At 47.4% G+C, this 25,602-nt stretch overlaps 1 protein-coding gene across 2 annotated transcripts in view; it reads right to left on the reverse strand.

The window, feature by feature from the left end:
* Positions 1-3,075: 3,075 nt before the first annotated feature.
* CSE1L (chromosome segregation 1 like) overlaps positions 3,076-25,602 on the reverse strand; it is a 35,269-nt gene continuing 12,742 nt past the window's right edge. For both annotated transcript variants that reach the window (XM_040330866.1, XM_040330867.1), the window contains exons 9-26: positions 25,407-25,499; positions 22,620-22,787; positions 21,577-21,706; positions 19,949-20,014; positions 19,620-19,822; positions 18,201-18,285; positions 17,883-17,944; positions 15,377-15,516; positions 15,188-15,291; positions 14,999-15,096; positions 12,783-12,933; positions 10,886-11,094; positions 10,552-10,649; positions 7,673-7,758; positions 6,288-6,369; positions 5,448-5,594; positions 5,116-5,347; positions 3,076-3,482 (exon numbers count right to left, since the gene is read on the reverse strand). In XM_040330866.1, coding sequence (XP_040186800.1) covers positions 3,393-3,482; positions 5,116-5,347; positions 5,448-5,594; positions 6,288-6,369; positions 7,673-7,758; positions 10,552-10,649; positions 10,886-11,094; positions 12,783-12,933; positions 14,999-15,096; positions 15,188-15,291; positions 15,377-15,516; positions 17,883-17,944; positions 18,201-18,285; positions 19,620-19,822; positions 19,949-20,014; positions 21,577-21,706; positions 22,620-22,787; positions 25,407-25,499 — 2,244 coding nt within the window. In that variant the 3' untranslated portion in view covers positions 3,076-3,392. The remainder of the gene's footprint in view (positions 3,483-5,115; positions 5,348-5,447; positions 5,595-6,287; positions 6,370-7,672; positions 7,759-10,551; positions 10,650-10,885; positions 11,095-12,782; positions 12,934-14,998; positions 15,097-15,187; positions 15,292-15,376; positions 15,517-17,882; positions 17,945-18,200; positions 18,286-19,619; positions 19,823-19,948; positions 20,015-21,576; positions 21,707-22,619; positions 22,788-25,406; positions 25,500-25,602) is intronic.

The following is a 25,602-nucleotide window of genomic DNA, read 5'->3' on the forward strand; positions in this document are numbered from 1 at the left end:
GCGCGCAAGCTTGGCGGGACGGGGCACGCTTTCTGGCTCCTAACTTTTTTAGCTGGCTCCTAGATTCCAAGCTAATTTGTCAAACCCTGTCATACAGTATAAATAACATCATAATGAAAAAGAGATTAACGAATGCTGGGAACAGTAGAGACCTTACAGGGTGGGGGAATTTGGACAGCCAAGACATTTAGCTTCATTAAGGTAATACAATACAGAAATAATAACTGATGGAGGACTGTGGTCCGCAGGGACACTGTTGGACAGCTGTCATGTGTCCTCAGTTGTAACTGCGTGTGAGCAGATTATAAACCGCTTCGGGACAGCCCACTGCACTTATACTGCGGCAGGGCAACCCTGCTGTGCCAAACCACACACATGTATACGATTCAATATGTCAGGCTAGGGGACATGTCCACCACAGTAATTTGCTGCAGCACAGGCCAATCAGCGGGTCCCAGCTAATGATTTATGGCCAGAAACCGCTGAGCGAATGACAGAAGAGAGCCCTGTGTAGGTAAACAACACAGGGCTCCCTACAGACAGCAGCGGTGTGCATATTTTTTTTTTCTCCCTGCTAAGCAGGGAATACAAACCAGCACATTGCTTAGTAAAAACAGCACACATTACATATGGTTAGGCACACATTTAACCCCTTGATCGCCCTGGATGTTAGAGGCCTTTCCATCCAGTGTCATTAGTACAGTGAATATTTTTAGCACCGATCACTGCATTAGTGTCACTGGTTATATCAGTGGCAGTTAGCCCCCCGCCCCCCCCGCCAGCAGAATGCCCGCCGCACTATCACACTCACATTACAAGTTGTGGATCACCATTAGTAGTATAAAAACAATTAAAGTGGAGTTCCACCCATAAATATAACATTACATCAGTAGTTTTAAAAAAATGTCATTAGTCCTTTACAAATTTTTTTTTTTTTTTTAGATGCCTTCAAAGTGTTGTTGCTAGGCAGAATAGTTAATCTTCCCACTTCCTGCACCTAGGTGCTTAATGCTTCCTAACCTACACCACACAGACTCCTGAGAATGTAGTGGGTGTAACTTTCCAGGAGTCTGTGCACTCCCCAGTCTCAAAGAATCATGTGACTTGGACAGCACAGGTGCTGAAACCTGATCTGACACTGCTTGTGCAGCATGTGCGAGATCTGCAAGGCTGAAATCCAGGAAGTCATACAGTCTGGCTTCATGATGCCCACACTTAAGATGGCCCCAGTCAATTTCTATTTTATAAAGTGTCTAAATGCTGTAACAACCTAACAAAACTGACCTTAGTTTACAGACTAACTTTACTAGAATACATTAAGCTTGTGTATTACAGGGGTATTTATATTTAAAAAGTGAAATTGTGGCCGGAACTCCGCTTTAATAAACATTCCAATATACACTCACCGGCCACTGTTTTAGGAACTCCTTGATAGTATCAGGTTGGACCCCCTTCTGACCATTAGAACTGCCTTCATTCTTCGTGTTGGAATCATTCATCAGAGATTTTGGTCCAAAGTGACATGATAGCATCACACAGTTGCTGCAGCTTTGTCGGCTTCACATCCATGATGCCAATCTCCCATTCCACCACATCCCAAAGGTGCTCTATTGGATGAGATGTGGCGAGTGTGGAGGCCATTGAAATGCAGGGACCTCATGGTCCAGTGGTGAGATGATTGGAGCTTTGTGACACGGTGCATTATCCTGCTGGAAGACGCCAGCAGAAGATGGGGACACTGTAGCCATAAAGGGATGGACATGGTCAGCAACAATACTCAGGTAGGCCGTGGTGTTTAAACGATGTTCAATTGGTACTAAGGGGCCCAAAGTGTGCCAAGAAAATATCCCCCCCCCCCCCCCACCATTACACCACCACCACCAGCCTGATCCGGTGATACAAGGCAGGATAGTTCCATGCTTTCATCCTACACCAAATTCTGACCGACCATCTGAATGTTGGAGCTGAAATCCAGACTCATCAGACCAGGCAGCGTTTTTCCGATCTTCTATTGTCCAATTTTGTGTATATATCAGTTTGTAGACGATAAAACTCTCACAAACCAATAAATATACAGTATACTTATTGGGATTTTTTTTTTTTTGAACCAAAGACATGTAGCAAAATGCATTTTGGACAAAATTTATAAAGAAATTACCGTATTTATAAAGAAAGTACCGTATTACCGTAGTCTGAGGAAGAGGCGCGGCTTTTGAATCATGGATGCCCGCAGCCTGAAACATGGATGTCCGCAGGAAAAAAAATAAGGTAGGGAGATAGTCTTGGCCGGCACAGTGGAGGCATGGAATGGCACAGTGGGGGCACGGCACGGCACAGTGGGGGCATGGCACGGCACAGTGGGGGCATGGCACGGCACAGTGGGGGCATGGCACGGCACAGTGGGGCATGTAATGGCACGGCACAGTGAGGCATGTAATGGCACGGCACAGTGGGGCATGTAATGGCACGGCACAGCACAGTGGGGCATGCAATGGCACGGCACAGTGAGATTTGAAAAAAGCCTGTTTCTGTCAGTGGTTGTTCTGGCTACCCCTCAGCTTCCAGACAGACTAGTAGGAAGGGGGTAGTCTTATACGGCGAGTATATCCCAAAACCAAAATTTTTCCTAGAAAAATAGGGGGTCGTCTTATATGGTAGATTTTTTTTTAAATATTTTAATTAGATGTGTCTTATAGCAGAGAGTAAAAAAAAAAAATCTAAAAAAAAAAGTTTGGTCTTTTTTTCTCATATCGCAAAAAATTCAAAACCCAATGGTGATCAAAATATCACCAAAAGAAAGCCATTTGTGTGAAAAAATGTATAAAAAAAATTCAGAGTTGCATGACCGTGCAATTGCCATTTAAAATAGCGCAGTGCTGAATAGCAAAAAATGGCCTGGTCATGAAGGGGGTAAAATCTTATGGAGCTGGTTTTACCAGCAGCAATTGGGATATACAGGCAAGTGCATGTACCGTCACGATTGTTGTGTGTCAGGACAGCACAGATGAGGAAAGTCGCACAATATTTACAGTGGATGACCATTGTGCACGAAAGAATGACACGTCACCAAACCGATTTAAGCAAATGCTTCTCATTTATTCACAGTTCAGAGAAGAAAAAAAAAAAAAATATAACACAAACATAGACTGAAAATAGAAAAGTTTCGGCACCCTGGGACAGGGTCAGACATTATAAGTGTTTTGTTAATAAGTGCAGCAAATGAGGGAAAAAAAAAAAGAGACTCGAATGGTTAAACTGTACAATAAATTAACGGCTATGTCTTGGGAACATGTCCAATTCATTCATGCTCATCACTACAGTAACAGCATGACCGCATCTGAAGTCCCCGACTGTCCGCGCCTGGCTCCTCATACAAACCAGTGACAAGGCCATCAGACTAGGGTAACACTGGCCGCCTGCAGGTAGCCCTGAAGGTACTGGAGAGCGTCAGCGTTCAAACTTGTGCTAATCATCGAAGGGACCTGAGAAAAGGAAAGAAGAGATTATATTGGGAGAGCTCTGGTTTCAATGCAGAATCCCTAGTAAATATGCAATACGCAGAGCATGGGCTTAAAATACGAATGCAAAACCATTGGGGGATGGAGAAAGGATCTGGGGTCCTAGTAGATGAGCAATGGCTTGTAATGCCAGCAAGGCAAGCAGAATATTAGCTTGCATAAAAAAGGGGATTGACTCCAGAGATAAGACGATTAGGGGCGGCTGGTGGGTTCTTCTTTTGGGGGGCGGCAAACCGACACTTAAAGTAAAAAAAAAAAAAAAAACACAACATACAGGTCATACTTGCCTCCACTGTGCAGTTAGCTTTGCACGGCGTGGCCCAGATCGTCCTTTTCTGGTGTCCCACGGCAGCTCTCTCGGCTCCTCCCCGCAATAGATAACCCCCTCTGGGAAGCTCTCTCCCAAGGGGGTTACCTTGCGGACGCGCTTCCTGTCATATACGCTGCGTTCATAGACGCTGAGTGCATGACTCGGCACCGACCCCCGGGTCAATTGGATTTGATTGACAGCAGAGGGAGTCAATGGCTGCGCTGCTATAAATCTATCCAATGAAGAGCCGAAAAGCCATGGGAAGAACGACGTGGGATCGCGCCTATGGAAGTTTGAGGCGCAGGCAAGTAAAATGGGGTGGGGGGGGACTGTTGGGCCGCACAGTGCAAGGTGTTTTTTTCACCTTAATGCATAGAAGGCTTTACAACCCCCTTTTTTTTTTTAAATAACAAACATGTCATACTTACCTCCACTGTGCAGTTCGTTTTGCACAGAGTGGCCCCGATCCCCGTCTTCTGGGGTCCCTCAGGGGCTGTCTCTGGTCCTCCCTGCAAGAACTCACCACATTCATGCGAGAGCTTGCATGGTGTTGAGTCCTTGCGGGCGCGCTCCCGCGAGCGGCCATAGCCGCTCACTGTATCACTCGGCACCGCCACCTCGGCGCACCGCGTCACTGGATTTTAGCTTTTAAGAAGGTCCGTTTTGTTGAATGGTTATTCTCCAACCAACAGCACCGAGATTGTGGACTCACTTTCCTTTATTTTTGTTTCTGGATTTATTTTTCTCAGTTCTGTGCATTGGCTATTGTTTTTATCAATATTGGAGTATGCTACTTTATTTGAGAATGAGATTCAGTAAAACCTTGGATTGCGAGCATAATTCATTCCAGAAACATGCTTGTAATCCAAAGCACTTGTATATCAAAGCATTTTTTTTGCAGGGTATAAAAGAGAAGAGAGGCGCATCTAAATGTAGCAATAAGTTGCTAAATGTTGTACCTTCATTAAATGTAACCGTATTGCTACACTTAGAGGCTCCTCTCTTCTTTTTTATACTCAGTTGTGACACGACGCTACTCTTATATCAAGACATCGCTTGTATATCAAGGCAAAATGTATTAAAACATTTTGCTTGTCTTGCAAAACGCTCTCAAACCAAGGTTTTACTGTATTTGTGGTACACTATGAAGGTATATGGGTAGTGCTACACAATTTTACATTTACGGTTCTCCTTCTCCTCTGTAAGAGGGACAGAGGAAGCCATGCGTCTGTGTAAGCTGTGTGCTATGAGTAGCTATCATCTCCTCACGTATTTCTGGATACTCACCCGCCCGGGACATGCCGTGGACAGCTTGTGAAGAGACTGTGCCAGGAGGATCTTGGGATTATTAACCATTTCTCCGATTGGATCGTGTTCTTTCCTGCCTGCAAACGCCAGTTGGGAGAAGGCGGTCTGGTAGCCGGGAGTGTCCTCTATGTCGATGAAATGTTCATCATCTGGAATGGTGTCATCTTCAGGCAACTCAAACAGGCCAATCAGAGCCTGGAGAAGAGGCGTCCTGGCAGCGATAAAAGGGACCCAACAACATATTACTCGGAATTACAGAGGAATCAGACAACAGTGACTAGATTTCCTCCAGCAAGAGGCGGCCATCTTACCAGAGCTTTGTGTACTCCGTGTCCATCATGGGGGGACATTCCGTCAGGACTTTTGTAATCCCAACAGCACAAATCTTCTTCTCTATGGGGCCCGATACTTTCTGGATTTCGGGGATAATAATCTTCTCCACCACCATGCCAAACATCCTGCCACAAAGAATCACAGGTCACTCCTGGATAAAACTCAAATACAGCAGGGGTGTCAAACTCAATTTCATCATGGGCCGTATCAGCATTATGATTGTCCTCAAAAGTCACGGTTGTACCTGTAAGATTAGATGTCCAGCGCATCCCCTCCCTTTACATTAGATGTCAAGAGCCACCCCACCATCAGAGTCCCCCACTCTCCCTTACATCACAGTGCACCCCCCTTTTCTTATGCTGCTTCTGGGAAGAAGCTGGATGCATTGCTTGAAAGCAGAAAGTAAGGGTCTGGTGTAGGACCAGAGGAGGGCTGGGGCTCTCATGAAATGGTCTGGAGGGCCGGATTTGTCCCGCGGGCCTTGTGTTTGCCACCTATGCGCTACAGCAGTGGTCATCAACCCTGTCCTCAGGGCCCACTAACAGGCCAGGTTTGCAAGATAACTGAAATACATCGCAGGTGATATCATTTGCTGCTCAGTGATTGCACTATTCTAGTCTGCATCTCCCCCAAGGTAATACATAAAACCTGGCCCGTTAGTGGGCCCTGGAGGACAGGGTTGATGACCACTGCCCTACAGGGTCATCAGAGAGTCCCGGACGGCATCCTGTGCTCTCAGGTAACACCCCCCCCCCCACCATACAAGCATTCCACGTCACTTCGCGCACACAGCCATATAAAAAGATCCCCCTACTCACTTGGGTTGGATACTGTCCACCATTTCCTGCAGGGCGATGGCTCCGTATTTCACACAATACAGGTTTAAAAACACTAAAAAGCCTGGAGGATGAAAAAAAAAATCACATCATCATTAACCTGAAGAAATAATGCTGACAGTATTAGGATGTTGTAAATCAATGGTCTCCAAACTGCAAGGGGCTACATTCAACAATGGTTGAATGTAGCCCCTTCCTTGCTTTTATCCGGCTGTTGGGGCACCACTCCTCCCGCTGACCCCAACAATGGGGCACCATTCGCTGACCCCCAACAATGGGGCACCATTTGCTGACCCCAACACTCTCCTATTCACTGACACCAACAATGTGGCACAATCCCTTTCACCAACAATGTGGCATTATTTCTTCAACTGACACCAACAATGGTATACTATTTCCTACACTGACACCAGTGATGCAGTACTATTCCTCTTTCCAATACCAGGGATGGGGCACCATTCCTCCCAACAATACCAATGGGGGGGCACCATTCCCCGTACTGACACCAATGATGGGACACTATTCCTTCCAACAATACCAATGATGGGGCATTATTCCTCCCACTAATACCATTGATGGTCCCTATTCCTCTTCCTCCTGACCAAAGGCACTATATAAATATTCTTTCTACTTCTGACAACCAAACCTGAGACATGGTTTATTCCCACTGACACTTGGGCATTTTTTTTACTCCCACTGGCCAGTCTGCCCCCCCCCCCCCTAAAGTCTGAAGGACAGGAATCTGGTCCTTTACTTGTCAAGTTTGGAAACTGTGGTTATAAAACATATAATCAGCCAAATACATTTTGCTGGAACTCTATGGGACCCACAGAGGAGGGGCACCTTTTATCAGTGTCCACTCTATTAGAGGTCAGAGCTCAGTGTCAGATGTATGGGGGGGTCACAGCCCATGGGGCAGGAGCACCTTCCTCCATGACCATATTCCAATAGACCGTGTTGGGTGTCTGGTGTGGTGGTGTTTGCCATAAGGGGAGGGTCATCTTTCCTCAGCGTTGTTCAGTCTCCTTTATTTATAAAGCTGCACTGGACAATTTCTCTTCTAATTTCTCCATATTTGCATTACACCAGAGAAACTCACTGTGAAAAAAATCCTATTAATAAAGATTTCCCATAACTTTTTACCAGTAATTTACTGGTCATAATACATTACTATCAGCTAAGGGGACACAGAGGAGAAAGCTCCTCCTGGAGGGGTCACTGTTTTCTCCCATTAGGTCTCCTCGGTCTAATCTCACCATTTCATTAATCTAGGGAATGTGACCAAACAGCGTGCAACGTGAACAGCAGATGGCCGCCACGTACGGCCTGAAAAGGAAGCAGCCTCGTGCGCCGGGATCACCACTCACTTTTCACAAACTTTGTGGTTTTGGAGCTCTGCAACCTCTGGAAGAGTACGATGAAGACTTGTCTCTTATACTGCTCCAAACACGCCCTGCAAAACATAACAGACAAATATCAGATCTATAAAGAGGACCTGTCATTGTGTACGATACAAAATCGTACATCATAGCTGTGAATGGGATTGGACACCATGCATTATACAGCTATAAATCAGATCTATAAAAAAAAGGAGGCACTTTCATTATGTAACATGCAGCTATAGATTAAATCTATAAAGAGGATCTGTCACTGTGTATTATACAGATTTAATGGTATTACAATCAGGGGAAGGTGCAGGCTAGGGTTTATAAACTACCGTATATACTTGAGTATAAGCCGAGTTTTTCAGCACATTTTTTGGTGCTGAAGATACCCCCCTCGGCTTATACTCAAGTCACCTTTTTGCGCCTGATCTCCTGGACTTTGGGGACCCGGCCGGCCGTAGCCCCACTCTTCCTCTACAAGTGTGCAAAGTTTGTCGTCCAGGGGACCTACGGCCGGGGAGCACCGATTTTTCAAAGCCGGGCTCCCCTTCCACAGACTCATATATTAAACGGTGAAAAATATAAACATATGCGCTAAAAACAACTAATTTATGTGATACCTTACTAAGATCAATCCAATTGTGATAATAATTCAAAACCCTGAATAGGGGCTTAGTCGTGTTGCCACAGTGGGGTGAAGCACACAAAATATATATAGATGAGGGAAAAAAATAATAATTAGTGTATACAAATTAATTAATAAATTAATACAAAGCTAATTAATTCAGAGCATCAAATAGTACTCAATCTCAGAATACCGTCCCTGTAGAGTAGATGGTAAAATAGGGTTAAACAATGTTGATTAGCAGCAGCGTGAGAGTGTCACTGGATACAACAGCTCTGTGAAACAGGTATCTCATACTCCGCTTCAAATCACTTCAGTAGCTCCAACGACATAGCCTTGGTCATTAGCGATGGTGCAAAAAACAGGCTTCAGCCCCCCTCTTCAATACACCACAACAGGTGTGGAACATGTAAGAAAAAGGGAAACACAATAGTGTGATACAGCCAGACACGACAATACCGCTGCCAATGCTATGCGCCGATCCACTCACGCTCTCCCCGTCTTTGAATCAAGCCACTCAGTAACGAAAAGTGTAGAGGTCCTCACTCGGGAACTTCCGACAGATCTCGTACAGCAGACTCCTCCCCCACGCGTTGCGTCACTTGCCACGTGACTTAATCATGGGTAAAGTCCATAGAGCATTGCTCTATGGACTTTACCCATGATTAAGTCACGTGGCAAGTGACGCAACGCGTGGGGGAGGAGTCTGCTGTACGAGATCTGTCGGAAGTTCCCTGTTGTGGTGTATTGAAGAGGGGGGCTGAAGCCTGTTTTTTGCACCATCGCTAATGACCAAGGCTATGTCGTTGGAGCTACTGAAGTGATTTGAAGCCGAGTATGAGATACCTGTTTCACAGAGCTGTTGTATCCAGTGACACTCTCACGCTGCTGCTAATCAACATTGTTTAACCCTATTTTACCATCTACTCTACAGGGACGGTATTCTGAGATTGAGTACTATTTGATGCTCTGAATTAATTAGCTTTGTATTAATTTATTAATTAATTTTTATACACTAATTATTATTTTTTTCCCTCATCTATATATATTTTGTGTGCTTCACCCCACTGTGGCAACACGACTAAGCCCCTATTCAGGGTTTTGAATTATTATCACAATTGGATTGATCTTAGTAAGGTATCACATAAATTAGTTGTTTTTAGCGCATATGTTTATATTTTTCACATTTTGTTGTTTGGTTGGTAACCTTTTTCACATACTGCAGCTTTTTACATTTATTTATTAATTGTGTGGTGTATTTTGGATTTAGTAGCGCTGTAGTTTATCAGTTATATATATTAAATGGTAATTTCTCCAGTGATTTGGGGACCGGTACCGGCCGGTTGTAGGTATCCTGGACCCAGAACTTGGCACACATATAGCCCCATTTCTCATCTACAAGTGTGCAAAGTTTATTGTCTGGGGGGCTATGGCTGGGGAGCACCGATTTTTTAAAGCCGGGCACCCCTTCCATAGACTCCCATGTTAAACAGCAGTCTAGTCATGGGCACAGTGAGGCATGCAGACGGACACCCTAGGCTTATACTCGAGTCAATACGTTTTCCCATTTTTTTTGTGGTAAAATTAGGTGCCTCGGCTTATATTCGGGTCGGCTTATACTCGAGTATATACGGTATGTGCAATGTGTGTTTAAAACGTATGAAAGCTTTCAACATAAATTGGTCTTGTTCATTATGTACAGTTCAATCTAGGATTTTCTTTACTCCTTTTGAAACGGTATCTGCAGATCCTGCCATTTTCCTGGTGCTTATGTCACTTCCTGCACTCAACCGACACCAACCCCAGGCAGCCAATGTCATAGCAGTGTTGTCACCATTATGCCCTCACTCCCCTACTCATGGCACTTTGGCATGGCTCCCTGCTTTCTGACCTGCGTTGCCAGTCTGAGATCACTGGCTAACATTCCCTCTGTCCTGAAGCTTCAGCGACAGCCCAGGTACACACTGCAGACGGAGGAGACATAGCAGCCATGCAAACACGGATTTAAAAATTGTATTGATTAGTGCCCAAGATTAAAAATTGTTGATGGGTGAATTACTAGTGCTGACACTTGAGTCTGAGTTGAACAAATCATACACTTTATGGGGATTTGGAATCTCCCGAATAGGAGATGTTGCTGGTTTTTGACATGCAGCTCGTCCGATTCCAGCATGGTGTGTACGCCCGTTTATGAACATGAAAGGAACGTTGGTGTCTGCCTCAGGGTGCTACTTACGGAGGTAAGTGCTCGATGATACTGTTCAGCAAATAAAAGCCCTGGTGATCATTGGCTTTGGAGGCGATGAGTTTCTGGAAGACTCCAAGAAGGCCGGGCTGAAAAAAAAATAAAAACATACAGAATCAAAATGATTTTGTACAGTTCATAGAGGCATATACTGTAGAACACAGCATGTAATTGTGTTGCCAGCATATGATGGGACCCCCTGCCTCTGCCCTGGCTGGGCCCCTCCGTCTCTGCCCAATATTGCCTCTCTGGGGCGGGGCCCCTCTGCTTTATCATGGGCAATCAGTGGGCTTCTCTGCATGCAATCTCTGAGGGGGCCACTTACAATCTTATCGCCTGCGCTGGCTGCTATGGTGTTGGATCCTCTTTCCAGGTAAGCTTGAAGGAGGCGGACGAGAGGCGGGATGTTACCCGTCCTCTCCCACAGAACAGGTTGCAGGAGGTGCGGGAAGAGCGCCATGTAGGAGTTGGGAATTTCATCTTTGTGCATCTCCAGGAGCAGTGACATGACTTGAAAGACATACGGCATAAACTCTGCAGAGAAGGGGAGAAGTGAATTTATATTATTACATCATGTCTGTCAATGTATTATGTCAGATTTATAGCTCCTGTCTAATGTCCCCATATCAAACAGACCAACACACTGTTAGCTACCATCAGACTGCTTGTTTAACCGTATCATTTGCAGGCATGGTGCCTCTGCTGTGCTAAATCACGTACCAGGTACGTGATCCGGCACTTTTGGGGAAGAGGGCACGCGAAGGCGGACCGCCAGCTGCGATTATACACAGCAGACGCAGGCCAAAGAATGACCCCCGGGACACCCGTCAATCGTCGTGAAGACACACAGGACAGAGCTCTGCCTATGTAAACAAAGCAGAGCTCCGGTATGTCAGGGAGGAAGTAATAGATTATCTTTCCCCGCAAAGCAGGGAATACAATCCATGTCTTCCCTTAGTGAAAGCACCTCACACAGTAAACCAAAACACTGGCTAGGCACACATTTAACCCTCTGATTGCCTTAGATTTCTAAACCCTTCCCAGCCAGTGTCATTAGTGCAGTTTCACTGCATATAGAACTGATCACTGTATTAGTGTCACTGGTCCCCAAAAAGCGTCAGATTGTCCGCTACAATATCGCAGTCCCGCTATAAGTCGCCGATTGCCGCCATTACTAGTAAAAAAAAAAAAAAAAAATTTCAAGAGGGACTTTTTCTTTACCAAAAATATGGGATGTACAAGCACACATATACACCGACAGATCTGCAGGAGACCCGCACGGCACCAGTGATCAGCTGATCGCTGGGGCGATGCTTTACAGGCTCCAAAATAAATAAATGGAAATTTTGTTTACCTGCAAAAAAAGTGCATTAAAAGTGAACTTATCCTTTAACTTTAGATAGAATAAAGGAAGCGGTATAAGGGCCCTTTCACACGTACGGACCATATGTCCACATTTTCATCCGTCCGTTTGCGGATGAAAACGGGACATACATGGGTCCCTATGTGATTACCGGTGTCAGCGGATGAACATCCGCTGACACCCGTAATTTGTCCGCCTCCGCAAAGATCCGTATTTGCGGACGGAAGAAACCCTATTTTTCTTGCGTCTGCCGGATCGGATGAACACGGACATACGGTCCGTGTTTGTCCGATCCCCCATAGGGGAGAGCGGAGGAAACACAGGGCGGTCCCTGCACAGTGTGCGGGGACCGCCCTGTCAGCTGCCAGCTCAGCGGGGATTTTACGGAGTATCCCCGCTGAGCTTTGCGGACACACGAAGCGGATCATTACTGATCCGCTCCGTGTGAAAGGGCCCCAACTTGTCAGTTTTTATTTATTTTGCCATCTGTGACCCATTGGAGAAATTTCCCTTCACTTCCTGTCCCTTAGCCAAACAGGAAGTGAAAGTAAATCCCGCCAAGTGAAGAAATCCCTGGTGGTCTCCAGAACCAGTGTCCCCATTGGAACATTTCCCCTCTATTCCTGTTCCTACATTTTGGGATCATTTTCAATCACCACAGTAAAACGGGGCAAATACAGAGGGGCACAGACCGCAATAAAAGCCTAACAGGTGTTCAAATCCTCTCCACTAAAGAAGTTTTGCCTTTGGTTATACTTTAATTATTGCAATATTCAATTACTAATTTAATAATATGACCTGGATCACATTCACAGCAGTGGCAATGTGCAGCTAGTATTATATCACATTCATTATGTACCTTGTACATCGCTCTGCAGGATCTCAGTGAAGACCAGGAACAGGGCCTCTTCGAAGCTGCTCACAGTGCCGGGGTTGGATCGGCAGGTGATGCGCACAGACAGGCAGATGGATTCAAACAGGTAGTGATTGAAGTGAGGCTTGCTGGGATTCTGGGGGATGAAACAAATCCAAGACAATCAGCAGATTTATTTGTTTTTCTCTCCGTGAATGATGGCGATTATAACACAATGTGAGACGTCAGTGTGACATTTTATAACAATTACTTCTTGTGCGATTCTGGATCTGTAGCTAGTTCTAGAGACCAAGGAACCTGTACAGCCGTGGCCAAAAGTTTTGAGAATGACACAAATATAACATTTTCACAAAGTCTGCTGCCTCAGTTTTTATGATGGCAATTTGCACATACTCCAGATTATTATGAAGAGCGATCAGATGAATTGCAATTTATTACAAAGTCCCTCTTTACAATAAAAATGAACTTAAAAACCATAGAAAAAAAATATTCCACTTTATTTGTGAAGAAGGCTTCAGGTCGCCCAAGAAAGTCCAGCAAGCGCCAGGACTGTCTCCTACAGCCGATTCAGCTGGGGGATCGGGACACCACCAGTGCAGAGCTTGCTCAGGAATGGCATCAGGTAGGTGGGAGTACATCTACACGCACATTGAGGCCCCTTTCACACTTGCAGACGCTTATGTCCGCTTTTTCATCCATCCGTGTGCGGATGAAAAAGGGACATAACATTGGTCCCTATGTTCTTCCGCTGACACCCGATCTTGTCCGCCTCCGCATTCCTCCGATTTTGCAGATGGAGGAAAACCCTATTTTTCCTTCCGTCTGCGGATCGGATGAACACATACAGACGGTCCATGTTCATCCGATCCCCCCATAGGGGAGAGCAGAAAAAAAAGACAGGGCGGTCCCTGCACAGTTTGCGGGGACCGCCCTGTCACCCGCCAGCTCAGCTGGGATTAAGGGCCCTTTCACACGGGCAGACAAACGGTCCGTTTACGGATTGAGCATCCGCTAACGTCCGCCTCCACAAAGATCTGTTTTTTCAGACGAAAAAAAAAAACTATTTTTCTTCCGTCTGGCGGAACGGATCGGATGAATACGGACACACGGTCCATATTCATCCGATTCCCCATAAGGGAGAGCGGAGGAAAGACAGGGCGGTCTCTGCACAGTGTGCGGGGACCACCCTGGCCGCCGACAGATCAGCGGGGATTTACGGATGATCCCCGCTGAGCAGACGGACACACACGGGGCGGATCAATACGGATCCGCTCCGTGTGAAAGAACCCTAACGGAGCGATCCCCGCTGAGCAAGGATCATTACTGATACGCCCCGTGTGAAAGGGGCCTTAGGTGAAGACTTTTGGAGGATGGTCTGGTGTCAAGAAGGGCCGTAAAGAAGACACTTCTCTCCAGGAAAAACTTCAGGGACAGACTGATATTTTTCAAAAGATAAAGGGATTGTATGGCTGAGGACTGAGGTAAAGTAATTTTTCTCTGATGAATCCCATTGCTTGGGGCATCCAGATAAAACTTGGTCTGGAGAAGAAAAAGCGACGCTACCATCAGTCCTGTGTCATGCCAACAGTAAAGCATTCTGAGACCATTCATATGGGGAAGAGGGGGTTCCGGGGGGGGGGGCCTCACTCACAATTTTACCCAAGAACACAGCCATGAATAAAGAATTGTACAAAATCATCTTCCGAGAGCAACATCTCCCAGCCATCCAAGAACAGTTTGGCGAGGAACAATAAAATAACTAAGTGGCTTGGGAAACAAAAACATCAAAAGCTTGGGTCCATGGCCAGGAAACTCCACAGACCTTAATCCCGTTGAGAACTTGTGGTCAATCCTCAAGAGGCGGATGAAAACTTCCAAAAATTCAGACAAACTCCAAGCATTGATAATGCAAGAACGGGCTGCCAACCGTCAGGACGTGGCCCAGAAGTTGAGTGACAGCACGCCAGGGCAAATTGCGAAGGTCTTGAAAAAGAAGGATCAACACTGCAAATATTGACTCTTTACATAAACATGTCAATAAAAGCCTTTGACACTTGTAATTATACTTCAGTATATCATTAGTAACATCTGACAAAAAGATCTAAACACTAAAGCATCGGACTTTGTGAAAATTAATATTTGTGTCATTCTCAAAACTTTTGACCACAGCTGTAGTAGAAACATGGTAGGTCAGGACTTACCTTACTGACAGCCAGCAGCTTCTGTGTGAGCTGAGTGATGACAGAAGGGATAAAGGGGATGATGGCCTCCTGCAGCAGCGAGAAGCTTCTCATGATTGCTGGGACACAAAAGGACACAATACATCATCTCTGCACTATGGCACACACACTATAATATAATGCACCCCCCTCCTCTGCCCCGTCTCCTACCTTTCATGATGTACTCGTTCTCCGAGGAGCCGGGTAATGACAGAGCTTTGAACAGATTGGAGAGGAGCCCCTCCACATATGGCAACATGTCAGCTACAGTGATTCTGCGGGAAGAGAGGAGAATGTGATGACGAAACATTCGCAGACGGAGCACAGCGCTCTTATAAAGGGGGCAGGAGAGATGCTTACAGGGTGGTGTTGGCGGATCCTCCTCTCATAGTAAAGAGCCTCTCCAGGGCGTGCGCTGCATACGTGTGAACCACAACGCTCTCCGCTTGCAGGTGGGAAATCAGGAGGGGAAGGGCTGCCAATACTTGATCTTTAGGTACCTGCCACAAAGACATTAGGATTCTGCCTTAAAGCGGAGTTCCAACCAAATTTTTGGTAAATCTTGAGTACATTTTTTGTTATGTGTCTTTGCCATAAAAAAACATGTCTAATAAAAAGAGAATCTGATTGGTTGTTCATACTTACCGTATTTATCGCGGTATCACGCGCTCCCGCGTATACCGCGCACCCCTAAAGTTGCCCCGAATCCTGTGGAAAAAAGTTTTTTTTGTACTTACAGTTTTTGTGTCTTGCGGCCTCGTCGGGTCCGGCGTCCGTCTGCGGCTTCGGGTGTCCTCTTCGTCGGGTCCGGCGTCCGTCTGCGGCTTCGGGTGTCCTCTTCGTCGGGTCCGGCGTCCGTCTGCGGCTTCGGGTGTCCTCTTCGTCGGGTCCGGCGTCCGTCTGCGGCTTCGGGTGTCCTCTTCGTCGGGTCCGGCGTCCGTCTGCGGCTTCGGGTGTCCTCTTCGTCGGGTCCGGCGTCCGTCTGCGGCTTCGGGTGTCCTCTTCGTCGGGTCCGGCGTCCGTCTGCGGCTTCGGGTGTCCTCTTCGTCGGGTCCGGCGTCCGTCTGCGGCTTCGGGTGTCCTCTTCGTCGGGTCCGGCGTCCGTCTGCGGCTTCGGGTGTCCTCTTCGTCGGGTCCGGCGTCCGTCTGCGGCTTCGGGTGTCCTCTTCGTCGGGTCCGGCGTCCGTCTGCGGCTTCGGGTGTCCTCTTCGTCGGGTCCGGCGTCCGTCTGCGGCTTCGGGTGTCCTCTTCGTCGGGTCCGGCGTCCGTCTGCGGCTTCGGGTGTCCTCTTCGTCGGGTCCGGCGTCCGTCTGCGGCTTCGGGTGTCCTCTTCGTCGGGTCCGGCGTCCGTCTGTGGCTTTGGGTGTCCTCTTCGTCGGGTCCGGCGTCCGTCTGCGGCGTCCTCGCCGCTCGTTTCCCGCGCCGAGTTTGAATACTGCGCCAACATATACAGAGCGCAGTACACTCGTGTATTGTCGGGCAGGCTCGGCAACTCTTGCGCTGACGTCCTGTACGTCCAAGACGTGAGCGCGGAAGGAGCCGAGACTGCCCGACTATACCCGAGTGTACTGCGCTCGGTATATGTCGGCGCAGTATTCAAACTCGGCGCGGGAAAGTGGGTATCGGCGTATACCGCGCACCCACGATTTTCAGGGCAAAAAAGTGCGTGGTATACGCCGATAAATACGGTATTTACAGCCATATGGCAAAGTGTCAGATTCTGAGTTCACAGCTGGACACAATGCTTCCTGTTTATAATATACACAGAGATTCCTCCTTTATTTAAACACTTTCTGGCCTTTCAACGTGAGCCTCCAGTTCTGGAAGAAGGTCCATGGACTTCCCACCATGTGAGTGCCTCCAGCACTCCCTCTGGAGCCTGTGCCGTGACTGCTCTGTGCTTTGGACACAGCGGATCACAGATCGGGGTAAAGAGCCAATCACAGCGGCCCTTTACCATGTGATCAGCTGCGTCCAATCACAGCTGGTCACATGTAAACAGAGGAAAGGAGTCACCGCTCCAGTTGGATCTTGTAGGCAATTTAGGAACCTCTCAGGAAACCAAGGTGCAGGCAATGCACAAGGCAAATGAAGAAGATTCGAGAGAAAATGGATAGCCGCACTCCAGATGAACTTCGGAAAGTTGTCTTTATTTGATAAAAGTAGGCAAGACACAGCCACAGAATGGACAGCCGACATGTTTCGCACTACATTAGTGCTTAATCGATTGAGCACTAATGTAGTGCGAAACATGTCGGCTGTCCCATTCTGTGGCTGTGTATGCCTACTTTTATCAAATAAAGACAACTTTCCGAAGTTCATCTGGAGTGCGGCTATCCATTTTCTCTCGAATCTTCTTCACATGTAAACAGACTTGCCGGTTATAGGCTTTCCTTTCCTCACATACAGAGACAGTGTATGAGGAAAGAAGAGCCAATCTGACAGTGCACAGTGAGTACATTGTTTACACTGATCATCAGTGAAGAAGAAAAAAAAAAGTTACTAATTTGCAAAACTTTATAACAGAAACTAAGAAAAACTTTTTTCCAATTTAGCAAAACATAAAAATCCCCACTGGTGATTAAAAACCATCAAAAGAAAGCGGTCTAAAAAATATGATAATAAACTTCATATGTTTACAGTATTGCATGACTGAGTAACTGTCATTCAAAATGTGACAGCACTGAAAGCTGGACTGGACAGGAAGGGGGTGAAAGTGTCCGGTATTGAAGTGGTTAATTGTATTGTAACCGTACTGTCTGCCTTTGTGTTGTAAAGCGCTGTGCAAACTCTTGGTGCTAAATAAATCCTGTATAATAATAATGATATAAAGCAAGAACGAGATGATTCCTTTACAGCCGCTCACCTGATTCCTGAAAATCATGATATATTTGATCCCATCTGCCTTCAGTACGGGGTATTCATTGACTGCAGAGAAAACACAACATTACAATGGGTGATAAACGGATGTCTCAGGAGTGACACCTCATAACCGCAGCAGTGACTACAGAAACAGAGCAGGCACCCCCCCCCCCCCCCCCCCCCCCCAGAGAACTAGAGCCTTCAGAGGAGAACTAGAGCTTTCACCACCCGTGATAGACAGAGATACCACAGCCTAAGTCAGCCTAAGACAACAAACACCTCTGAGGTGCACAAAGCCAGGCTATGAGCAGCTGATACTCACTGTTCAAAGACTTCAGATCAGGAAGAATGTGATTCACAAAGAACTCCGTAAGGTTGACAAGTTCGTTTGCTTGTGTGATCCCGTGCTGAGAAGACAAAGAAAATTCTTACTAACCCAGTGCTAACAAATTACTCCACCCCAAATACACTGCCCGCTCTCCCTTACCTGGGACACGGGGCCCTAGGACAGGGTACTACATGTACTTCACCATGACCCTAAAAGGGCAACAGGATCTATTCCCCCACTCAAAAAGCAGGAACTCCATTCTCTACACCCACCGAAAAAGGACAGCAGCTCCATTCCCTCCGCCCACCAAAAAGAGGACAGCGGCTCTCTTCCCTCCACCCACTGTGGCTCCCTTCCCTCCACCCACTGTGGCTCTCTTCCCTCCACCCACTGTGGCTCCCTTCCCTCTACGGCTCCCTTCCCTCTACCCACTGTGGCTCCCTTCCCTCTACCCACTGTGGCTCCCTTCCCTCTACCCACTGTGGCTCCCTTCCCTCTACCCACTGTGGCTCCCTTCCCTCTACCCACTGTGGCTCCCTTCCCTCCACCCACCCCTGCTTCCACCCAAAGGACAGCGGCGCCATTCCCTTAACCCACTGTGGCTCCATTCCCTCCGCCCACCCCTGCTTCCACCCACCGAAAAGGGCAGCGGGTCCATTCCCTTCGCCCACCCCTGCTTCCACCCAAAGGACATCGGCTCCATTATCTCCGCGCACTGGGGCCATTCCTTCCGCCCACCAGAAAAGGACAGCGGCTCTGTTCCCTCCGCTCACCAAAGTAGGACAGCAGCACCATTACCTCCACCCCCTCCTGCTTCAACCCAAAGAACAGTGGCGCCCATTCCCTTAACCCACCGTGGCTCCATTCCCTCTGCCCACCCCTGCTTCCACCCAAAGGACAGCGGCTCCATTCTCTCCGCCCACTGAAAAGGGCAGCGGGTCCATTTCCTCCGCCCACCGGAAAAGGGCAGCAGCTCCATTCCCTCCGCCCACCGGAAAAGGGCAGCAGCTCCATTCCCTCCGCCCACCGGAAAAGGGCAGCAGCTCCATTCCCTCCGCCCACCGGAAAGGGGCAGCAGCTCCATTCCCTCCGCCCACCGGAAAGGGGCAGCAGCTCCATTCCCTCCGCCCACCGGAAAGGGGCAGCAGCTCCATTCCCTCCGCCCACCGGAAAGGGGCAGCAGCTCCATTCCCTCCGCCCACCCCTGCTTCCACCCAAAGGACAGCAGCTCCATTCCCTCCACCCACGCAAAAGGACAATGGCTCAATACTCTTCTCACACCGATCTCTTGATTTACTGTAGCAGTATAGAGCCACTGCCCTTTGGGTGGGAAGAGGGGTGGGTGAAGACGCACTGTGATTTCCTTTGTTCCACCAATTTGTGTTCATAAATTCTTTAATGTTCTAGACTCACCTTCTGAGTCTGGGCTTTGGACGCCAGCGACGTCACCAGGTAGATGGCGGCATCTTTGTGTTTCCAGTTGATGCTGGGGTTTTTAGCGTACTCCTGAAGCATAGAGTTGACGTAACAGGAGAAGATGTTGGTAACGGGTCCCTCAAAAAACTTGCACAGGCCACGCACCAGATCACAAGCAGCTCGCCGCCTGGTATCGATATCTGGAGCAATTACAAAAGATAAATATTTATTTTAAACACAATCTGTATGAAGCAAGTTTTACAAGAAGCCTCTAGTTCTGACATCACAAAGGAAAATCCTGCACATCTATCATGTAAGAATCTTACCGGATCCCTCCAGATCCCTCCGGATGTATTCCTCTGAATTGTCTTCAAATGCTTCCTCATCAGCAGCTGCAAAATGAGAGACAGGGAGTGTGAACAGGTGAGAAAGGTGTTGCAATATTTCCAGGAGTAAGTACACAGAGCAGTGGTCCATGCAGCCTATTACACTTGTCTAACATTATCCAGGCTGGAGAATATTTAGAGGACATATTCCTGGTCTTACACAAATCAGACATTTTGTATTGTTTTTGGTGAACCCTGATAAGTCTGTGCAGGCTTACCATTTTCTTACAAAACCTCCCTCTAGAGGTCCCTCAGAATATGATGTCATTCTGGTCTTCTTTCAATACAAGTTCATATGTTCTCACAACTTCCTATTGCAGCGGTGGTCAATTTATTTGATATAGTGGACCTAAAGTGCAACCCCTGACACACTTAGTTTTAAGCAAATGTGAAGTTTATAGAAAACTGTGAGACTGCAGGCATCCTACAGGAGGTGGCCAGAGACTGCAGGCATCCTACAGGAGGTGGCCAGAGACTGCAGGCATCCTACAGGAGGTGGCCAGAGACTGCAGGCATCCTACAGGAGGTGGCCAGAGACTGCAGGCATCCTACAGGAGGTGGCCAGAGACTGCAGGCATCCTACAGGAGGTGGCCAGAGACTGCAGGCATCCTACAGGAGGTGGCCAGAGACTGCAGGCATCCTACAGGAGGTGGCCAGAGACTGCAGGCATCCTACAGGAGGTGGCCAGAGACTGCAGGCATCCTACAGGAGGTGGCCAGAGACTGCAGGCATCCTACAGGAGGTGGCCAGAGACTGCAGGCATCCTACAGGAGGTGGCCAGAGACTGCAGGCATCCTACAGGAGGTGGCCAGAGACTGCAGGCATCCTACAGGAGGTGGCCAGAGACTGCAGGCATCCTACAGGAGGTGGCCAGAGACTGCAGGCATCCTACAGGAGGTGGCCAGAGACTGCAGGCATCCTACAGGAGGTGGCCAGAGACTGCAGGCATCCTACAGGAGGTGGCCAGAGACTTATATCACATCAAAATGACCAGCACTTCAGGTGGAACAGGGCTTTACTAAAAAATTCTTGCATTCACTAAATGCCAAAACAACTTAGTAGCATAAATGAGTGAAACTAAAGTAGAAGTAGGGCCAAAGCTCTTTTGGATGTACTTCTGCTGGGGGTCATGGGAGTGCACTTCGTTCTGCACTCCTGTGACCCAGATTTAGCCGAACGCCACTGAGCCGGTCCAGGTTCTGGAGAGATCCCGACTTTACAGCTTGTTGAGCCCGTTAGCAAGCCGCTAAGAGCCTGAGCCAGCCGTTCCCACTCTAGTGAGCGCTGGAGGGGCAGAGCAGAGAGCCAGTGACTAACAGTTACCGGTTCTCTGCTCACTGAAGACTGAGAACAGCGATCTTTGATCGCTCAGTTCTCGTTCTTAGCAGCATCGGATTGCTCACCTCCACCTGGGTGCGTATACATTTTTTTCTGCATTCCTTAAGTTCTCTTTAAGGTAATTGCACCCACCCAACACAGACATTTGATAAACACACAATTACTTTACAAAGCTTTTTGCTGACTTCAGCTTGGGCTCAATGAGTAAAATGAAAGCAAATCCTCATACCTCTGAACTCCATATTGGGGACGATAACCTTCTCGCAGATACTGGTCAGGGTGCTGGGGTCCTCAAACAGGACCTTGTAGTGCGGCCGCTCACATACAGATGCCAGGAACTGGATGGCGTTGCTCACCAACTGCAATAAAGATATATGTAACCATTTATGTCATGGACTAGAATATACAGACAATTCCTCTTGTCAGTATGAGGACAAACAATGGCTGCTGCTGCTGCTGCTGCTAGGGGATTGGACAGAAACCACACTCCCCCCTGTTCACCAGCTTCCCACCTCAAACCTTAGGACTAAGTGCGAAACATGTCAAAGGCTCTTCTTCTGCTGTAATGTGCCGATTTAAATTAAGCCCCCCTGGACTTAAAGCGGGAGTTCACCCAATTAGTTTTTTTTTCTCTTTTCCCCTTAGATTCCTGCTCGTTTGGTCTAGGGGAATCGGCTAGTTGTTTTAAAATATGATCCGTACTTACCGTTTACGAGATGCATCTTCTCCGTCGCTTCCGGGTATGGGTCTTCGGGACTGGGCGTTCCTTCTTGATTGACAGTCTTCCGACGGTCGCATCCATCGCGTCACTCGTAGCCGAAAGAAGCCGAACGTCGGTGCGGCTCTATACTGCGCACCGACGTTCGGCTTCTTTCGGAAAATCGTGACGCGATGGATGCGACCGTCGGAAGACTGTCAATCAAGAAGGAACGCCCATTCCCGCAGCCCATACCCGGAAGCGGCGGAGAAGATGCATCTCGTAAACGGTAAGTACGGCTCATATTTTAAAACTAGCCGATTCCCCTAGACAAAACGAGCATCCATCTAGGGGGAAATAGTGTCCTGTGCGGGTGAACCTCCGCTTTAAACACTTGTGGACCCTCTCCTGGTATACATATTGTCGGCAAGAAGAATGTCATGGAGCAAAGAATTCTAGACTCTACAGGAATTGATTGGAGGCGTCCATGCCTGAGTGACTCGGGTATTCTATTGCAACATTAGACAGTAAAATTCTGTGTGTACCAATTCCCTTTGAGGAAGATCGTCAATTACCAAGTCGTATTTCACTTCCTGTCCGGTAGTCACCAGGAGGTTCCATATCGCAGTAACGAAGCGTGGTAGGTAAGGCTGGAACTCTTCGTCATATTTCTGGGCGTACAAAGCGGCGTTGTCACAGATTTGCGATTTAAGTAACTCCAGCAGTCCCGCCTCCTCCTCATCCTGCAATGAGAATGACATTTACCAGAATATAAACGCAGCAACTTATTTTATATTCCCTCCTTGTCCTGCAGTGACAATGACATTCAGCAACATATAATGCCACGGCGTATGTTATATTCCTTCCTCCTACAATGAAAATTACATTCACCAGAATTTATAGGGAGACAAGGCCATGGTGAACTTTAGTGACTGTCCAAAATGTGTCACTTATGAGCATTCACCATCAAGTGTTGTACTCCCCCCTACATATAAAAATGTATATTCCCCACCTCCAAAACACAAAACTTAAAATGGTTGTTAACCCACTGAGACATTTTATACAATCATGGGTGCTTCTGTGTGTTATATATATATATATATATATATAAAATGCCTGCTATATCTCATTTCAGAGCACCGCTCATGTGACTGGCCGCTTCTCTTCCCTCTCCATCTGATGTTTAGAGCGGGAGGGCCCAAGATTTCCCAGGTGATGCAAGTCGGGACGAGAGGAGGAAAGAGTCGGCCGGTCACGTAAACGCTGTTTTGCTTTTTGAAATAAGCTATAGCAGTCATTTATTTTAATAAAACACAGACACAGGAGCACCTAGGATAACAAGACAGTGAAATGTTATTTCAGCAGCAGGCGGTGGGTACTGACACAGGAGCAGACAGGCAGGGAGGGGGGGGGGGGGGGGAGGACAACGACAGAGGAGCGGGGATAGGACGATGACAGAGGAGAGAGGAGGGGACGACAGAGGAGAGGGGAGGGGAAAGGAAGGAGGACAATAGAGGAGAGGGGAAGGAAGGAGGGTGACAGATGAGAGGGGAGGAGGGAGGACGACGACAGAGGAGAGACAGGAGAGCTGCGGATGACAGAGGGACATAGATCGACCACTGTGTCAGGGCTCAGCAGCCATAATACACCGTGGTCAGTTTTACAGAGGGGAGGGCAGAGCCAGGCAGGATCAGCCAGGTATTTTAGGTGTTACAGGGAGCCAAATAATACATATAACATCATTTTTTTTTTTTTTTTCAGTTAAACGCTTTAATACTAATATTTCCTCTCTTGTCAGAAGGGATCAATTTTACATGTGGTGGTTTCCTACCTCCATCTTGCCGGCTCTCCCGTTCCACCGGGCTGACTAAGACTTTAACCAGCAGTCGGTGTGACACACTATAGAGATGAAGAAAAAACTTCTGTTCCCCGATAATCTCTATGGTCTATGAAAACGGAAGCAACAAGGATTTTGCCCCTTTCGGTTTGTGGTTCACAAGCTGTTATCGGCTTGTAAAGCATGGGCAAGTTGAGAGATCTGGGGTTGATTAGACCCCAGGTCTCTTCTCTGCCGTCAGATGTTTTTGAGGGCACAGGAGAGACCAGGGATCTAATAGTCCCCAAATATCTCAGTAAAGAAAACCTGTCACTGTCCCAGCTATCATAAGGGATGTAAAATGAAAAAAAAAAAAAAAAAACACAACAACGTGGTAGGTGAAAAAAATAAAAAACAAACACGCTCTTGCTCCCCCACGCAAATACAAATACACACGCCGGTCCAGCATGCATATGTAAAACGATTATCGCACCTTAGATGTGAGGCATCACTGCACATGTCCCAGGGATATTGTTTTAGCACTGCGTAACTCTAAAGTGGTAACCTGTAAAGGCTTTTAAAGCATCGCCTATGAAGATTTTTAAGTGTTTGTCGCCATTCCACGCGCAAACGCAATTTTAAAGCGTGACATGTTAGGCATCTGTTTACTCGTGTAACATATTTTATTTCTTACCAAACAATTGATTATATTGTGTTTGTGTACACTCAAATTCATTAAAGTGTAATTATCCCCCAAAAAATTGCTTTTGTAAAACCGCTGCTCAAATATCACGTAACAAAAAAAATTCAACCATTTTTTTTTCTCCAGGGACTTTGCTTTCAGGAAAATATATAATCTTTGGGGGTTCTAAGTAATAACCGTATTTATCGGCGTATACCGCGCACTTTTTTCCCCTTAAAATAAGGGGAAAATCGTGGGTGCGTGATATACGCCGATACCCGCGCTCAGTTTGAATGCCTGCGCCGACGTATACCGAGTGCAGTACACTCGGCTACATTCGGCCAGGCTCAGCTTCGCTCGTGCTCACGCATAAACGTCACAGAGCGTGAGCACGAGCGAACCCGAGCCTGGCCGAATGTACTGCACTCGGTATACGTCGGCGGAGGTGTTCAAACTGAGCGCGGGAAGCGGTGATTCGGCGAGGAGACTGCGCAGGAGAAGCCGGGAGGACACCACCGAAGCCGCAGACGGACGCCGGACCTGACGAGGCCGCCGCGCAAGACACCAAAACTGTAAGTACTAAAAACATTTTTTTACAGGAATTGCGGGTCCACATTAGGGGTGCGCGCTATACGCCGGAGCGCGCAATAACCCCGATAAATACAGTAATTTGCCTGGTTTACACTAACAAAAGCCAACACAGCATAGCAAATTATCAGACCCTGATCTTTACGGACAGTTGCAAGTGTCACAGATTTTTACGAACGTAAATTTACTGACAGTTGGCAACCCTAGTCAAGATATAGATCCAAAAGTGTATTTTACAGGATTAGTGTTCATTTCCATAAAAGGTGGAGCACTTACATCTGTCTGCAGCAGCTTGTTGTCCAGAGTTAGCAGACTGTGAAAGTTGGTCATCCAGGTCTCCATGTTATCTTCAAAGTACTCTGGAAGATCCTAAATGGATGACAAAACATCAGGTGGTTCAACGCTTCGGCAGCCAAACACTGAAATATCAGCTTAGGGTGGAAAGACCCCCATGGGTGAGCCTGTGCTTTGA

The sequence above is a fragment of the Rana temporaria genome, chromosome 12 (assembly GCF_905171775.1).
Source record: "Rana temporaria chromosome 12, aRanTem1.1, whole genome shotgun sequence".
Classification (NCBI taxonomy): domain Eukaryota; kingdom Metazoa; phylum Chordata; class Amphibia; order Anura; family Ranidae; genus Rana; species Rana temporaria.